Consider the following 16,665-nt stretch of genomic DNA (forward strand, 5'->3'; position numbering starts at 1 on the left):
AAGCAAGAACTGATCCAACTTTAAGTGAATATCAGATCTACAGCATTTTACGTTATATTTTAACTCGTTGCAATGAAACAAAAACAGCCTCATGGACTGTTTGAACAATAACAATGTGCACACATGAATGTATTAGGCTTGCTTGGATTTAATTTGATGTAAATGACGTCTGAGCAGACTGTAGATATGAGAAAAATGAGCTGCTGTTTGGAGACTCCAGGACAGCAGAGGGTCCCCAAGAGCACCTAACTTGTCACACAGAGCTCAAAACCTCAGATTAGTCGTTCAATTAATCAACAATGTAAATTAGTTCGCAATTTTCATGAAATAAACTTTAAACAAATGTAATAAAAAAAATGTACAATTATAATGTAAAATGTCAAATTTTTGGATACTTACATCACTATTTCATCATGACTGCTTGTCTTAGTTTTCATTACTATTTTATGCACACTATTATTGCAAAAATAATTAGTAATTAGATAACATTTTGTCCATGTTTGCTTGGAATAATGCACAACTAAACTGAACCTTTACCCTTGAGAAGCTGAACACCGGACCAACCCAGTAGGTAGGTCAGAGAAATGACCTTGTCTCCACAATTTATTTACAGATATTTAGCTAATAAATAATTGGAGGTGGATAATGTCAAGGTCGAGAGAAAAACGTTCTGGAAATAAGTTTCACTAATGTCGTCCAAGTAGTTAGTATTATTATTGGAAGAAATAAACAGCCAAACTGGATGATGCCATGTACAGAAAGCAAAAAAGGAGTTAGAAAGACTTCAGGCCCATTATTGTTTCATCATCTGAACAGTTCTGACTGTGTATCCAGATCAAATCTTGCTGCCAAATAGTAATATAATACTAGTAATTTCCAATTATGGTGTGCTCTATGTTCTGGGTCCAGAACCACTTCACAGCAGGTCAGTTTCAGTCACATACTGTAAGAACATTCAGTCAGAATTGGTGTTTTTTCAGTGAGAAATTATTTTTTATTAACTTTGGGTTTAAGGAAACAATCATGTAAAATTTAAAAAACAGTGACAGAACGTTGGACTGCTGAAGTTTCTATGAAAGCTAATTATTTAAATGAAAGATATAATACAGTAAATAAAACAAATATATGGTTTTATAACTTGCTAATATATTGCAGCAATGGAACGTCCATCCATCAATTTTCTTTAGCGTTAATCATTTTGACTGAAGACGCTGCAGAAGCCTTTCTTGCTCCACGAAAATCCGTTATTTTCTGGATCCGTGCATTATGATGAAGGGTGACATAAGGGTAACCTTTAATTATGCATTGAGTTGAAGTTGCATGACCAGCTGCTGAGGAGAATGCCTGCTGATACGGACCTGACAGAGTGAGGAACTCGGACAGCAGAATTTGTTTGCTGAACATGGCTCATAGCTAAGAACGCATCACTGCTTTATTCCAACTAACATAATGAATTTTTGTCTTTGCTTCTTAACTTCATCTTACCAGCCTCCGTCATCCATAGTATGGATAAATAAATGAGAATAGACAGTTTTGTGTATCAGGAGGGCTTTTCCGTTGCTCCGCTATTCATGCATCTGTCCACATACTCTAAAGTGAACATTTCCTAAGGAATCTATGTAGTCCCAATTCAATGGCAAATAAGAGAAATATACTTTAAATTCAATTTTTTAGACCATGTACTAAAAATGCTGCTTACATCTTGGACAACAGGATACATTATTTAAATTCAGCTACTAAACATGCAGTATGTTCAACTGCAAATGAAACTGCTTTATTTATGTCTGTTTCCAATGCAACATCGCTAACAAGACCTACATCCTGATGGTGCGGATAATATCTGAGGTAAAACCAAGAAGAGAACTATTGTCACCAGTTGGGCAGTTAAACTATTGGTTGCCATGGGAACTGGATGCAGTTTGATGGATAGACTTTGCCAAACAAAATTTCACACTGATTAATAAGGGAACCCCCCCTCCCCCCTGCCAATTGGGCATTAATAGATAAGTGATAAGTGCTGCCTCGCTCCCAGCGCTTTCTGATTTCCTACATCTGAAGGAACATGAACAAAAGAAAAATTATTTCTTTGTTAATGCAGGAAATTTGTATTCATCTCTGGTGATGAAAAAGTAAGGAGTGTGGTATTTTTCCAGTCCAACACATGGTGAACACAGGTAAATGACTGTTCAATACAAACTCTTAAAGGTAACATGCCGCCTCCACACAGAAAAGCCTCAGGCAAGATTTGAAACTGAGACCCTCTGAATCAGCACCAACAGCCCTTACTCTGCCGTGCAGTTGAGAGGTTGTTTTTCGGTTCTTCATCAATTCTGACCGATCCTGAAGTTCTGCAGTCATTAGACCTAAAATCTTTCTAAATATCATCCTGACTTGACAGACTCTTTTCACCTCTTCCTTGGAAAAGTCAACGGTTTCTCAGCATGCCTTTCTCACCTGTGTATGATCTCATCATATATTGAATATTGTCAGTTTTTCATAATCAGACACATTTTCTTTTAAAACAAATCTAAAACTTTTTTGATCGCATTTATGTTAAAAGCACCATGCACAAACACCATGTTCATGACAACTTAAAGCATGCGAACAGATGATACTGATTCATGTTTTCTTGCACATCCACTCTTTTATCAGAGCACTGTAAGAATTAAACATGCTCTTTGTGTGGGTCTCTGTGTCACTAATTGGACTGAATTTCACTGAGCAACAAAGATTGGACTCGAAAATTCCAGCTCCAGTCTGCACAGGCTCGGCTTTGTTGTCCTTTCGCCGCTGTTTGCTGTGTTAACAGTTATCCCTTCATCTCTCTCTCTCTCTCTCTGTTTCTGTCAGTGTCTATTTCACCTTCCCCCTCTTTTTCTCCTATAGTGCATGAAAGGATTTGTTCCCTCAACCTAAGCACGTTCACCTCAACTTGTGAGGAGCATCAAAGCAAACTTGTCAAGACAGTGACAGCAAAAGAAGTTTGGGCTGAAGCCTGGTTGGACAGACACAAGAGACTCTGCACCTGCAGTGGAAACCTGTCTCTATCTATGAAAAGCTGTTTGTGCTCCGTTAATGTGGAACCTCAATCCGAGGCATAGGTAAGAACTTCTGATCTCAAACCAGGATAAAGTCTGAAAGCATAACAATGCTTGAGCTGCAGAACATTGAAGATGTTGGCAGTTCCTGTCCCCACATGGATGTACTTGGTTCTGATGAGATGGAGTGCAAGATCTGCTACGCTGCTTATAATCTGGAGAGCTGCAGGCCAAAAGTGCTTGAGTGTTGCCACCGTCTTTGCTCCAACTGCTTGATTAGGATCCTGGACCTGGGTGAGTCACCCCCGAACGCCCTGGTGTGTCCATTCTGTCGTTATGTCACCAGATTGCTTGGAGACGCTGTGAGGAATCTGCCTGATGACTGCAACCTGGTGGCAAAGCTTGATCTCCAAAGCAGGAATCAGAGAAACCTCCTGATCCACCAGGACTCCACGACAGAGTTGCTCCTCAGCCCAAGGTGCCTGAACTCACTAATGGGAGCTAACCTTTCTGGCATGTCCTACACTTCCTCCACCCTCCCCTACTCCACCATGAGGAGCTCTCCTAACTTTGTAGTCATCACTCTCAGGGAGTCTCCACCAGCCTCCACACCGACTCGTGACCTCTGCGTCAGTCCTTGCAGACTGAACCAAGACTCATCCAGTCTGGACTCTTTGGCATCCATCTCACAGAGGTTGACTATGTGGAACTGCACAGCTCTCCTGTGCAAGACCTTGGCCCAGGTTCTGGTGTGGGTTCTGGGGCTCCTGTACTTTAGCTCGCTGCCGATGGGGATTTATCTGCTCATCATGCAGAGGACCACAGTTGGGGTGCTGTTGGTAAGCCTGGTGCCTGCTAGCCTCGTCATGATTCTGGTCTATGGGTTCTGTCAGTGCATCTGCTATGAGCTATGGCACTGCTGGCCACCATAACAGCTCTGAAGGGCCAGACGATGCACAGCTCACTTTGGAAATATGTTATTGTGGATGTTTCTGAGCAGCCAACCTTGGAACATGTAAGAACATTTGAAATAAACCAAATTTTCATGTCTGCAGCATCTGTTTTTAGTTTTATAGCACATTTACTGCTCAAATAAAAATTACTAATGCTTTTTGAGAAATCAGCTTCACAAATATGTGAAAAATATTTTTTAAAGAAAAGTGCTGTTTAACGCCTTGTGAAAGACAATGTGACAGTCATTGATTTGACTAACTTTTTAAATCAAGTCCCGAGGAAAGAATCGGCAAAGGTTAGATTCTTTTATATCTGAAAAAACAATTTTTCTTTTAGTGCTCAAATCACATGAGATCATGAGTTTATCACCACATATAACCTAAAGAAAAAACATAACATATGATTTGAGTAGCTATTGAATACTATTATCTATTATTATCATCTTTGTATCAGTGGTCGTTGTATTTGTGATTCAGGATTAATGTTGTCTACAAGAATAACAAGTACCTTTAAAGGCTTTTATATTGTTTTCATTTATGGGTTGATTTTTTTCTATCTAAAATTATTTTTATAAATGTAAACAACATATAAACAACAGATAAAACAGCAGAAAGCTTTACAACCAATGGCGTGCCTGTGCACCCCAAGGTCCCCAGGAGGGGGCGACAAAACATGCCAATCTGAACCGTCTGCTTGTTTTTATTTATTCGTTAATTTATCCAGAAAACATGACACAACATGTGTACGTAATCATTCTTCAATGTTCTACCACTTAAAATAATAATCATTTCTAGCACTAAGGCGTCATGGTCGCAGTTCCAGTCGTTAAAACGACTAATTTATGTATTTTTTACACTTTGCATTTTCATGCTGACGCAACGTAGATGTTAAAGAGCTTTATGACTCCGCATTTTCACCCAAAGCTGGAACAATTTGTTGCCTAGCAACGTACCGTAAGCCTAACAACTGAAATCTCTGAAAGCCAAGCCGTCAGCTGCAGAAAACTGTCATGGATGCTTCGCATTTCTAAAACTTGACCCGTTTCAGATGAGCCGTCTAAAGCCAGGTAAGCATTTATTTCAGCTCCACTGATTCTTTTTCCTCTTAAAGGGCACTTTTTCAGTGGAAACGGACGTGCTGAGCTTGGACTTGTCAGATTTAAAATTTGTAAGAGGATAGTTTAAACTAAAACATGCTGAAGATTTTTTAAATAAACTGTTTCTAAACAGTTATATGGGTGCTAATTAAATACATAACGCTTGTTTACCTCAGTTCTACAGAAACTCTTAAATCCTATACCTTAAAATCCCGTTTGCCTAGTGAAAACGGTAAGTTATTTTGAAATGCGTCACATTAGCACTTTTAAATAGGGTGCAGAAGAACTAAAACAGTGGATTATCACATAACAAGTTTACAGTTAATAACTGTTTGGGATGTATTTGGTTCATAGCAACAGGCTCTTTGTTAGAAACTCTGTTATCTTTGGTATTTTTTTCAGTGCCGGGCAGAAATGCATTCCTCAACATACCTGACCACTCTTAACAGAACTGGCAGTGGGGACTCACTTAATCATTTTATACTCATTATCTGGTGTAGATCTGATTCAGTTGGGTTCTTGGTCCAATAAAAAATACAAAGCTCCAAAAAAGAGCCTAGGTTGGATATGCCAAAGCATTCATTACTCCAACGTCAGGAGAATATCCAGTTCAGTTTCTTTTATCATACCACATGTGATAAAACCCCCTGTCTCTTATGGTCACACCTGAAACATTGGGTCCCTAAATACAAATCACGCTTTCCACAGCGCCATCTATGGAAAAAGTAAAAAATGGCTCCAGCAGGTAGAGTTCATTTAAATTGGTTGTTTTCCTGGTATCATTCATAATTATTCAATGGGGTTGAGGTTGATGCCATTCCAGAAACTTGATGTCTTCATCCTTTCGAAAACCAGTTTGGAAGCGTGCTTGAGATTATTGTCCTGTTGGAACATTCAACTGTACTAAAGTTTCACTCATCTGACTTAAACTGCCCCTCTTTGATGAAAGGAAATGTGTTATGATGTTTAAGAACAACACAGGAAGTACCATGGCTCAAACTGGGGGATGCTGGAACATTAGTGTCTCTGTCCAGAGTGAAGTGAGATGAATATGACCGTGGGCTGAGAGGGAACCAACCCACCACCAAGACCAGTACCATGTTTGAAGGAGTCCAAGGAGAGGTTTTCACACCTAAGAACACCGTACCGGCTGTTGGCATGGTGGTGGTAGTATCATGCTGAGGGTCTGTTTCACATCAGTGGTACAGATGCATTATATAAAGTGAAGATGCAGGACCACCTCTGAATTATTCAGCTTCACATCAAGCTAGCAGCTAAATACTTGTTGGATGTCCCAGATGGTTAAACCTGGACACAGTTGGGTGTCCCAACAAGACAATGATCCCAAAAAGACATCCAAACTGGTTTTAGAATGAAGAAAGCAGGCTAACATTAAGTTTATCAAATGGCCTTCAACTCAGGCTTGATGGAAATGTGTTGAATAGAGTTAAAAGTCAGATTTGTGGCAAGTATCTGACAAATGTAAATGAACTCTAACATTTCTGAAAAGACATAAACCACGTAGAAGTGTTGTAATGAGATTTTCACCTCTGGTTTAAACTGTACACATGTGCTCTCCTTCTCCATCCACTGTAAGTCTCACAGCGCGACATGGACGAGGTCTGTGAAAATGAAGATGGCAGCCAGATGTGCTCATCATCAGTTTGTGCAGATACATTCCAGTCCAGTCAGACACAAAGCAGTGACAGTAACAGGTCTACTGCTTTCAACGAGGATGAATACCCAGGTTTGGATTCTGTGATCTATGAGATCCAAGAGGTCAGAAAGATCCAAAAGAACCTTGAGAAATGCCTGCAAGCCTTGCAAACCACATATCACCAGGACCACATCATGATCCACCAGGCCCTAGAAGAAGAAAAATCAAGGTACTTTATCTTCACCTGTACACATTGAGGTCCTTGTCCAGTTTGTGATGCACTGTTCTGGTTTTGTAGGTGGAATCTTTTAGAGCAGAAACTCATTGATCAGACTGAACTTAATCAGAGGGAAACAGAGGACTTAAAAGAAGAGATAACCAGCACAAAGGAGATGATTGAATATCAGTCTAATGACAGAATAAAGGAGTTTTTTGTAAGTAACCAGCAAAGATTTACATTTATGGTGCACAACTGAAAACCTCGGCTTGACTTTCTCCACTTGTGTTTCAAATTCCCTGAAAAGTCCAAACTATTGATATTTCACAAAATGGGTGTAAAATAAGGGGCTAAAAATATTAGATGCCCAAATGTTGCATCATTCTGTATAGACACACTGTACCTTAAGACCCTGTGAGAGGCTTTTTGTTGCCATCAAAGTTAATGCAGTGTTTCCTTTAACATTATTGACATCGCTGGTAAAGATGTGTTAAAAGCCTTAAATTAATTCATTTATTCTGGCTGTAGCTCAATCACAAACTGAAGATTTCTCTCATCTCCCCTTCATTGCACCACATGTTTTCTATAGGATTTGGGTCATGGGGTTGAGATGACCATGGAAGAAGGTTGTTCTGTGTCTGGTGAACAGTTAATATGGTTGATTTGGCCAGATGTTTTGGAAATTTATTCTACTGAAGAACCTAAGGATTCACTTCAGGTTTCTGGCAGAGACCTTAATATACGTCGGTATTTCACAGAGTTCATGATGCCCTGCTGTCTCACAAGGGTACCAAGGATTTTGAAAGAAAAAAACAGTCCACAGCTTCTTAAATCATCCAACGTTACGCTGACAGTGGGTTGGAAATGTCGTGCCGCATATTCAGTCATTGTTTTACCAGTATCAGGTGTCAGACCCACCTGAAAATTGTTGCCGAAACTCTCAATCTTTGTCTCATCTGACCAAAGTGCACAGTGCCAGTAAACGTCCCAGTAGTGTTTCAAAAACTCCACATAATTATGTTTGTGACGGTAGGACAGAAAAGGCTTTTTCTGGCCTTCTTCCCAATAAATCCGCTGGCATGTAGATAACATTACTACTGTGTTGGCAAATACGATCACGTTTTGGCATGAAAATATTTTCTGGCAGCCATTTCCTGAAATTTAAAGATCAACACATTTCTGCTTTACTTCAATGACATGTTCTCTCATTTTACCCATTTTGAAAATGGACCTGTGGCACACAATATGTATGCCCAACGAAGGAAGAAGTTATGGAATGCTTATTAAATCGTCATAGATACTTTGATCAATTTTAAAATAAAGTTAAAATCAAACGCATGATATTTCTAAAACTTTGCTGCTTCGGTAAAAGAGGAGTTTATTTTAAGGCTTCTGCTACAACTTTACTTGGAGTGCTGATAATTGTTATCTCCACTTTATCTCTTTAACTCTAGCTTGTAACAGAACAGAATGTATTCTTTAATCTGTAGGTGGAGCTGGAGACATGTCAGAACCATCTCCTGAGGCTTGAGCTGCAGCAGCAACAACAGGTGCATATGGAGACACCTGAGGAAATCACAGCACAGACCATTCTTGGAAAAGTTATCAAAGGGCTGCTTGTTGTTACGTCAGCTCTCTTAGCATTTGTGTGTACAGTGAGCCACGCTGTCTTGTTTTTTAAATCATCCAGCCAAATTCTCTCTACTCTGCTCTTAGCAGTCCTTCTCCTCCTCATCATAAAGTACTTTTTCCAGAGTTAGACCATGTATTCCCCGGACTTTGATCTCCCAGAAATGGGAGGGTTATTAAAATTGTTTCTGGTAGTTTTGATGAACCGGTTTGTATCATAACACACCTAGACTACATGGTAAACACAGCCAAAGGTGCATATATTTAGTGCAGTCCAAAAAGATGCTAGAAAAAAAAAATGAATCCAAGTCCATAAACATGTATGTTCTCTGTACTGACTAACTGAAGGAAATGTCTTGACCCATGTCACCATTTCTACAGAAATAGTCAAATCAGCATGAAGTTAAACTTGGATTTACAAATTATTTCACAACAAAAATAGTTTTAAAATACCTAAATGTCCTCGTTTTTTGGCCACTGCAGCTTTTCTTGAGGGCACCAGAGGTTAGTCAGATATTCCAGATGAAGCTACAGCAGCAGGTGGTGCAGCTGGAGCAACTGGAGAATCCCACAGGAAAGGCTCTTCTCGGAAAGTGGTTTATTGGGCTGCCAGTTGTTAGTTCAGTCCTAACCTGCATGCTCTCCTGCGCATGTTCTAGTGCTGGTGTTCAGCATAAGCTTAAACCACCAGGTGGTGCTGTGATCATCAATCTACACTTTCCACTTTCTCTGCTGAAATTTTAAAATAGTTTTTTTTCCTGCATTAACTGTGCTTTTCAAATGTATTTACACCCACCATCATATGGGGGTGTTTCCCTATGAGCAAACTGGTCAGAGTTGATGGAGGATGGATGATTGGCATTCCTGGAAGAAAACCAGTCAGAGGCTGCAGAAGACTTGAGACTGGGACTGAGGTTCACCAGGAACAACCCTTCTTATACAGCCAGGGCTAATATTGGCATGGTTTAGATCAAACAATATTCATGTGTTGGAATGGCCTAGTCAAAGTCCAAACCAGAACCCAGTTGAGGTTCTGTGGAAAGAGTTAAAACCTGATTGTCACGAATGTTCTCCTTCCAGTCTGACTGAGCTAAGAGAATGGGGGGAAAATGAGTTTCTAGGCAACTAAAGCTGATAGAGACATAACCCATATCAACTGCAGCTGTAATTACAGCAACACTCAACGCAAAAAGTATTGACTCAGTAGGGCTGTTGTCCTTTCGCATCACACTTATGGACTCCTTTGTGTTGGTCTATCACAGATGTCATTTCTGCCAGTTTACATAAAGGGAGACCACACAAGGATTCTTGTTTAAACTAACAATTGTTTATTAAAGTAAAATAAAGAAAGAAAACCTCAAAAGAAAAGCAACATTTCAGGTTAATGCAAAACTCCAGGCAATAACCAAACTAAGCTAATGTAACACAGCCTAAACATAAAAGACAAACCAAATAAATTAAGATCTCAGCCACACCAGCAAGTGTGACAGTTTCTAATAAAAAGGCAGCGATCAAGCCAACCAGCAGCATCTGCAGAAGGCCTCTCTCCAAACCCTGCAAGGAGGAACAGCTAACAACAGACTAGGGACATAACACAGAAAATCCCAATACACTGAAGATTGTGGATGTATGGAACAACATGTGAAAAAGTTCAGGGAATGTGAATACTTTTGCAGGTCATCCCAGCTGGAACCTATGGGAAGCATAGAACTGGTCACTAATGACATGTCACTGCTACTTCATCTCCTTCCTGATCTAGCCCGTCTCCGTCAGGTGAAGCAGGAACTAGCTCATCAATAAAATAATCCTGATGATTTCTGGTGCTCCAGACATGAACTGGACTCCTGTCAAACCCAGATATGATCCTTTCTGCTTCGAACACGCACAGGATTTTGTGTTTGATGATCCACAAGGATGGTTACACAGGGAATTTAAAAGTCAAATTAAATTTCCAACCTTACAGACTTGCTGGAGACATTTGGATGAAACGTACTGTATCTTCTGTAAACAAATCCAAATCAATATTTTTTGTGGTTAAGTTAATGTAAAGCATCACTTTGCAAAACAAATATGTAAATGTGTATCATGTCATAAATGAAAATAAATGTCTTAAAATCCTAAAATTCAGCTTTCCTTGGCTGGCTTGGGAAGTAATATGTTCTTGTTATTAACAGGAAGATTTTAGTAGAATAACCCGTTCAGAACCGTCCTCCAAACATGAGGAGCTGTTCCCAGAACAATTTGTCTCATTTTGCTTCGGCAGCAGTCATGGATCTAACAGACAAAAAACAGTCAAGGCCTTCTACCATTCCTGTTTTCCAGAGGTCCTGATCTAATTCCGAGCAAATGCTTCCCAGGAGAATGAAACATCATTTCATCATTCCTTTATAGTGATGAAATGAACATTCCCACATGCTGCTGTAGCGTGAGGGACGTTCACAGTCTGCTAAACCAAACAGAGAGGAAACTTTCTGTCTGTGCTTTAGTTTTAAAATCCAGACCAGAACGTTTTGGCACAAACAGGCAAAACAAGATGGTTTGCAGGACTGCTGTTATTCTTAGTTTACTCCTTGTACACTTGAATAATAAAACACCAGATATTTATGTCCTTCATGCATCACTCTGATTTCTACGGTAGTCAAATTGAATCCTAGAGATTTTCTACAAGGTTTCATTTTCCACAGAAAGAACTTTCAGAACAGTTTTATGCTGCTAATTTAAATAATTTCTGAAGCTCTTTCTGCAACTTTTTAACATCGAGCAATGCATAATACTACCGAGGAAGTCATTTACATTTAAGAACACATAACTGAGCTTTCCAAAGACCAAATTGTGTCTAAAAAATTCCCCGGAGATAGATGGGTTGATGAAGAAAGGCTGCAGATGCAGAACATGAGAAGAAAATCAAGGAGGTGGTTTTTGAGCAGGTTTCCATGACGATCCGACCGCACACCCACCATCCTACCAAGCCCTCGCGTGTGTTTCCCAGACTGCATCAGGACGCAGCAATGCACTCGATCACCTTAGGCTAACACAACACCCTGCCAAACATCGAGCTCTGTGACAAATTATGGGCCACTTCCGGATTTCTGCTGTTTTTGCTTTTTAGTCAAACCTAAATGTTTAATATCATTAAAGACACTTAAATACCAGGCAATGATAACCTGAGCAGATACAAAATGCGATTTTCATATCATACTTTCATTTATTAAGGGAAAAAGTTATCCAAACCAACATGAGCTCATATGGAAAACTAATTGTCCGCTAAGTCTAATAGATGGTTGCTTCACCCTTCTCAGCAGCTACTGCCATAAACCTTATTGCCATAAAGATAACTGGCAATGAGTCTTTTACATCACTGTGGGGAAAATTTGGCCCACTCTTTGTTGCAGAATTGTTTTAGTCCGGTCCAACACCTTCATTTAGTATTTGACCCATTCTGAGGTGGACATGCTGGTGTGATTCAGATCGTTATCATGTGTAGCCAAGTGCATGTGAGCTTAAGGTCATGAACTTATTTCCAGACATTCTTCTTTAGGTTTGTCTGGTAGAGAGCAGAATTCATGGTTCCATTAATTTCAGCAAGCCCAAACAGTAAAATGGCCCCAGACCATAACAGCACCTCCACTATGTTTTAGTGTAGGTGTGATGTTGTTTTTCTGAAATGTTGTCTCAGTTTTATGCAAGATATAATGTGATGCACACCTTTCAGAAAGTTCCACTTTTGTCTCATCAGTCCACAGAATACGACCCGAAGGTCTTTGAAATCATCAGGGTTTTTTTGTATTCGGTCAGCAGAGGTTTTGGTCTCAGTAATTCAAATCAAAAAGTGAAAGTCATATAATAAGCAGATTTATTACACACAGAGTGACACATTTCAAGAGTATTTTGGTTAGTTTTAATTAATCTGGCTTACACCTAATGAAAACAAATTCAGTTTGCCTGAAAAGTAAAAGATTTCATCAGACTAACATTCAATACAGAAATTTTAAGGCTTACCCAATTATGGCCTGCTGACTTGACAGCTGCTCAGAAAACAGTCAGTGAGACACACAATGGGCCAGTGCTAATGAAGACGGCTATTTACAAAGGGCTGTGCACAAGAATGTGAATGAAAAGTTGAGTGAAAGGAAAAAGTATGGCATAAAATGGTAGATATACATCAGGGATAATTGCAGCCTTGGAGAGGATTTTAAAGCAAAGTCTATTCAAGAGTTTGGGATGGAGGATGGAGAGATGTGGACAGCAGCTGGAGTTGGTGCTTCAAGAGCCACCATATATAGACAAATCCAGGACATGGGCTCAAAATGTCTCATTTTTTTGTTTTTAACCACTTCTCAACCAGAGACGTCCAAATCATCTTACCCGGGCACAGGAGAAAAAAGACTAGTCCGCTGATCAGTGCTCCAAACTCCTCTTTTCAGATTAAATTTTGCATTTTGAGATCCACGTCCCAGAGTCTGGAGGAAACGTGGAGAGGTACAGAAGTTATGTTTTTAGCCTTGTCATCTGCAGATGTAAAATGTATTTTTATCAAGTTCAAAGTCAGTGCAGCCATCTTACCAGAAAATTCTAGAGATCTTTTTATTTCAGTCTCCTGAAAAGCTTTATGGAGATGCTGATTTCCCTTTTCAGCGGGACTTGGCACCTGCCCACACTACAAGAAGTACCAAAACGTGCTTTAATGGCCATGGTATGACTGCTGGATCAGCCAACTGTTCTGGTCTTTATTTATATGCTAATTCTAATCCGAGAAACTGATCTTTAAGTTTCCATTAGTAACACGGTATCACGAAAACCGAATTAAATTGAATTAATCAAATAAAAGTTTGTTTGATTAATCATCATCTAATGTATATGAATATGTGTAATAGACAGAGAGCCAGTGCGATGAGTAACAACAACTCATCGCTTGTCTCTGACTTGTAAAACTACAGGTACGGTTTTTCAGTGCAGATTTATCTGATCACCATCTGTTTTTGCACATTCACAGCTACTGACTTCACATTCCCATAGGAAGTGAGTGGAGCTGCTCTCAGCCAATCAGGCTCACGGATAACGCTCCGACAACAAACAAAAGATCGAGCCTAGCAGAGCTTATTATACTTTAGTCGATCCGCCTGGAGTAGCGTTTTTTCTTACTTTCCTATCCACCCGTCCTGTTCGTCTGTGTCTTAACTGCTCTCATCAGATCTTGTCCTCGTAGTGTCTATGTTGTGGCTTTGTGTCAGCTAATGTCAGCCTGAGCCATTTCAGCGATCACTTCGGCTAAACACGTTAGCCAGGTTAGCTTCTTAGCTAACCAGCTCTGGCTGACTCAATACGAACCAGCGAAGCCAGTTAGCTTACCCTGCAAGCTAGCTAGCTTGGCTAAGGCCCTTTTAAAGCTCGACACTGACCGACTCCAGCGGTTCTGGCTTGTTACTGACAAGCCATTTCACTAAAAGCCGTGTGATAGCCATGTCTGGACAGTCAACGGGCTGTGGGTTTCTGATGTCGGTCGTTGTCCACGGAGACTCTGCTCTGAACGAGCAGGAAAAAGAGCTAAACCAGCGACTTCGACGGCTCTATCCGGCCGTTAACGAAAACGAGACCCCACTTCCACGCTCCTGGAGCCCAAAAGACAAGTTCAGCTACATCGGACTGTCTCAGAACAACCTCCGTGTTCACTATAAAGGTATGACAAAAGGACACGTTGAAAGTTTAGCACTTGATATAGCCGACGCTAACGCATTAGCCTAACTTCACGGCTAGCTTGGCGAGGGCAGCTGCTGTTTGTGGCTAAAAACAAAGTAGGCTGGTAGCCTGATCAACAACAAGACCGAGAGGACATCTTGCAACCCGACCAGCTGGCGAGGTGTAGCCGCTGCCAAAATTCACCCCCCAGCACGTTAGCTTCGCTGCTAACCTTTAACCGGTTTGCCAACCCCACTAACTGTCACCATGAAGCTTCCTGTGCTGACAATCTGTAGACCTGTGATGTTCTTTAATAAATGACCCGCTAAAGCGGACAGAATCAACCTTTTGATAAAGTACATACAGAGGTGATCGGAGTCGATCTAAGTTTTAGACACATTGGTCTAAATAATCCTGAAGGTAGCTGCCCTTTGGCTGGCTGATTTAGCATTACTAGTTGATTAGAAATGTGAGAAAATCGTGTCAAATATCGAGGTTAGGTTTAGGCCTCCATGATGGCATGTTAGATTAGTTGCTAGCTGCTGAGGGTTTAATATCAGGTGTCTTGTCTGACATCCAGGTTGGACTAGTTGCTTAGCAAAGCTCTCATAGTGAAAGTCCGGGGTGCAGGCCTAGAAGAAAAGGCTAGTGCTTAAAAAAAAAATAGGTGTAACTGTGTTTCCTGGGTGTGTTCTGCTATTCTGGGTCTGACTGGGCCTCTGCACACACATCGTCTTCCTTGTTGCAACCAGAATATTTTCCCTTTCTACAGCAAAACCACTCCAATCCCAGATAGCAAACTTGCAAGTGTTAAGTAAGCTTACCACACAATAATACAAAGCTTGTGTTTGTAAATCATATAAAAGAATGCCTTTTTGGAACACATTTTCAGATTTCAATCTGCAATCATCTGCTGAGTTGTCTGAAATTCTTTTGTCATTTATTCTAATTAAAACTTTGTTTAAATCCTGCGACCTGTGATAATTCTCTGGTCAGGATCTGAGCTGTAAAGCTTTTTGGACTATTTTCATAAGCCATTTTTCACAAGTCTATGTATTAAAACCACACGTTAGAATGCTGAGGCAAAGAAAAGTCATTAGACATGCTGCCTTTAAATCAGACAAGGAGAAATTCTGTTTTATATCATTTTTGCAATTACAATGTAATTTATTCTTTATTTACTAACAAGGAAAAATCACTATTGAACATAGTGCAGAGCTGCACAAGTAGAGACCATGCCATGAAATTAAAATTAACCCATTACCAAGCATACACTCTTATATCTACAGCAATTTAACAATAAGGAGTGCAAATGTGCTGCAAAATGGTGCTCAAATCATTTAGTATAGAGTTTCTTGATCCCTCATTAGGAGTCTTATGTTTTATTATTACCACGTTCGAGGTTGAAATTGCTTGTTTTTTGTGATATAAAAATGACATCATGATTTCAAACCTTTTCCACACACAAAAGTCCTTTAAAATCCCATGAAAAAACCCCAGATCTGTTGTTGTAAATCCCATAGAGCTGAAATAAACTTCTGCTGGCTTAGTAGGGTTGTTCTGGCGATCCTTTATTTGCACCTTTCAGGAGAAGCCATAGTTTGCAACGAGGTAACAGAGGATCAACATGATCTCGTTGTACGAAGCAGTCAGGCAGGGGACGGGTACAACAAAACATGCACTATATTAATATTAATACTATAATCAGTATATGCTGAACAACAACAATGACATTTCTCCAGAACCGATGAGAAGACGAGATGGAAACTGGTCAGAACCAGGAGCTACCAGAAGTTTAGTTTGGGACAAAAAAATCCAGTCTGTTCTCCTCACCATGCACGTCTAATGTGGTGTTGGTAGATCTGCAGGATATATGTTCAGTAAGTGTGCCTCACTTATGCAACCAGATTATTTTAGCTGATTTTTATTAAAAAAATTATTCCCCCCCTATTAAGGTTGCTTCTACCTGAATTGCACAATAAGTGTCCCATTAAAGGTGGACATTTTTAAAATGATTGAAACTTTATGTTACAAAATCTTCACATTTTAACAAACTTTTACAGAAATTTTAGGGTCACTGTTTGTGTGTTTTTAGGTCATTTAAAATATAAAATGTAAAAAAAGTCTTTTTCTTCACCGTATCATTAACATTATGATATTGTCCTTCTCTACTGGGTAACATACAACATATTGTATCAACATGCAACCGTCATCAGTGTTTAAAATCCGGCCGCTTGGCTAAATATCCGTCTCCAGTGGTAAAGATGTTCAAGCTAAGGGAGAACGGTGGAGGGATTGAGATGATGGAAAAGAAACGTGAGCGAACAGAAAACGGGTTAAATGCGACTCATCCCAACATTTAACAGTAATATCGCGATATAACCAATGAAACCATGTC

The 16,665-nt window shown here is 39.9% G+C and overlaps 3 protein-coding genes across 3 annotated transcripts in view; all 3 read left to right on the forward strand.

Annotated features, from left to right (window-relative positions):
- Positions 1–2,857: 2,857 nt before the first annotated feature.
- Positions 2,858–4,077, forward strand: rnf182 (ring finger protein 182). The gene has a single exon (XM_047368792.1). It carries the CDS (start codon positions 3,149–3,151, stop codon positions 3,968–3,970), a length of 822 nt encoding a protein of 273 aa, XP_047224748.1. The 5' UTR covers positions 2,858–3,148; the 3' UTR covers positions 3,971–4,077.
- Positions 4,078–4,812: 735 nt separating this feature from the next.
- Positions 4,813–8,785, forward strand: LOC124870234 (transmembrane and coiled-coil domains protein 1-like). The gene is made up of 4 exons (XM_047368793.1): positions 4,813–5,058; positions 6,686–6,974; positions 7,044–7,179; positions 8,453–8,785. Exons 1-4 carry the CDS (start codon positions 5,040–5,042, stop codon positions 8,720–8,722), a joined length of 714 nt encoding a protein of 237 aa, XP_047224749.1. The 5' UTR covers positions 4,813–5,039; the 3' UTR covers positions 8,723–8,785.
- Positions 8,786–13,665: 4,880 nt separating this feature from the next.
- The window catches only part of ranbp9 (RAN binding protein 9), a 45,459-nt gene continuing 42,459 nt past the window's right edge, over positions 13,666–16,665 (forward strand). The window contains exon 1 of the mRNA XM_047368778.1: positions 13,666–14,268. Coding sequence (XP_047224734.1) covers positions 14,052–14,268 — 217 coding nt within the window. The 5' untranslated portion in view covers positions 13,666–14,051. The remainder of the gene's footprint in view (positions 14,269–16,665) is intronic.

This window comes from Girardinichthys multiradiatus, chromosome 6 (assembly GCF_021462225.1).
Source record: "Girardinichthys multiradiatus isolate DD_20200921_A chromosome 6, DD_fGirMul_XY1, whole genome shotgun sequence".
Classification (NCBI taxonomy): Eukaryota; Metazoa; Chordata; class Actinopteri; order Cyprinodontiformes; family Goodeidae; genus Girardinichthys; species Girardinichthys multiradiatus.

Coding starts and splice junctions, on each gene's coding strand:
- LOC124870234 (XM_047368793.1), top strand. Junction 6,975..7,043: donor CTAGAAGAAGAAAAATCAAG/GTACTTTATCTT, acceptor CTGGTTTTGTAG/GTGGAATCTTTTAGAGCAGA. Junction 7,180..8,452: donor ACAGAATAAAGGAGTTTTTT/GTAAGTAACCAG, acceptor TTTAATCTGTAG/GTGGAGCTGGAGACATGTCA.
- rnf182 (XM_047368792.1), top strand. CDS start 3,149: ATGCTTGAGCTGCAGAACATTGAAGATGTTGGCAGTTCCTGTCCCCAC.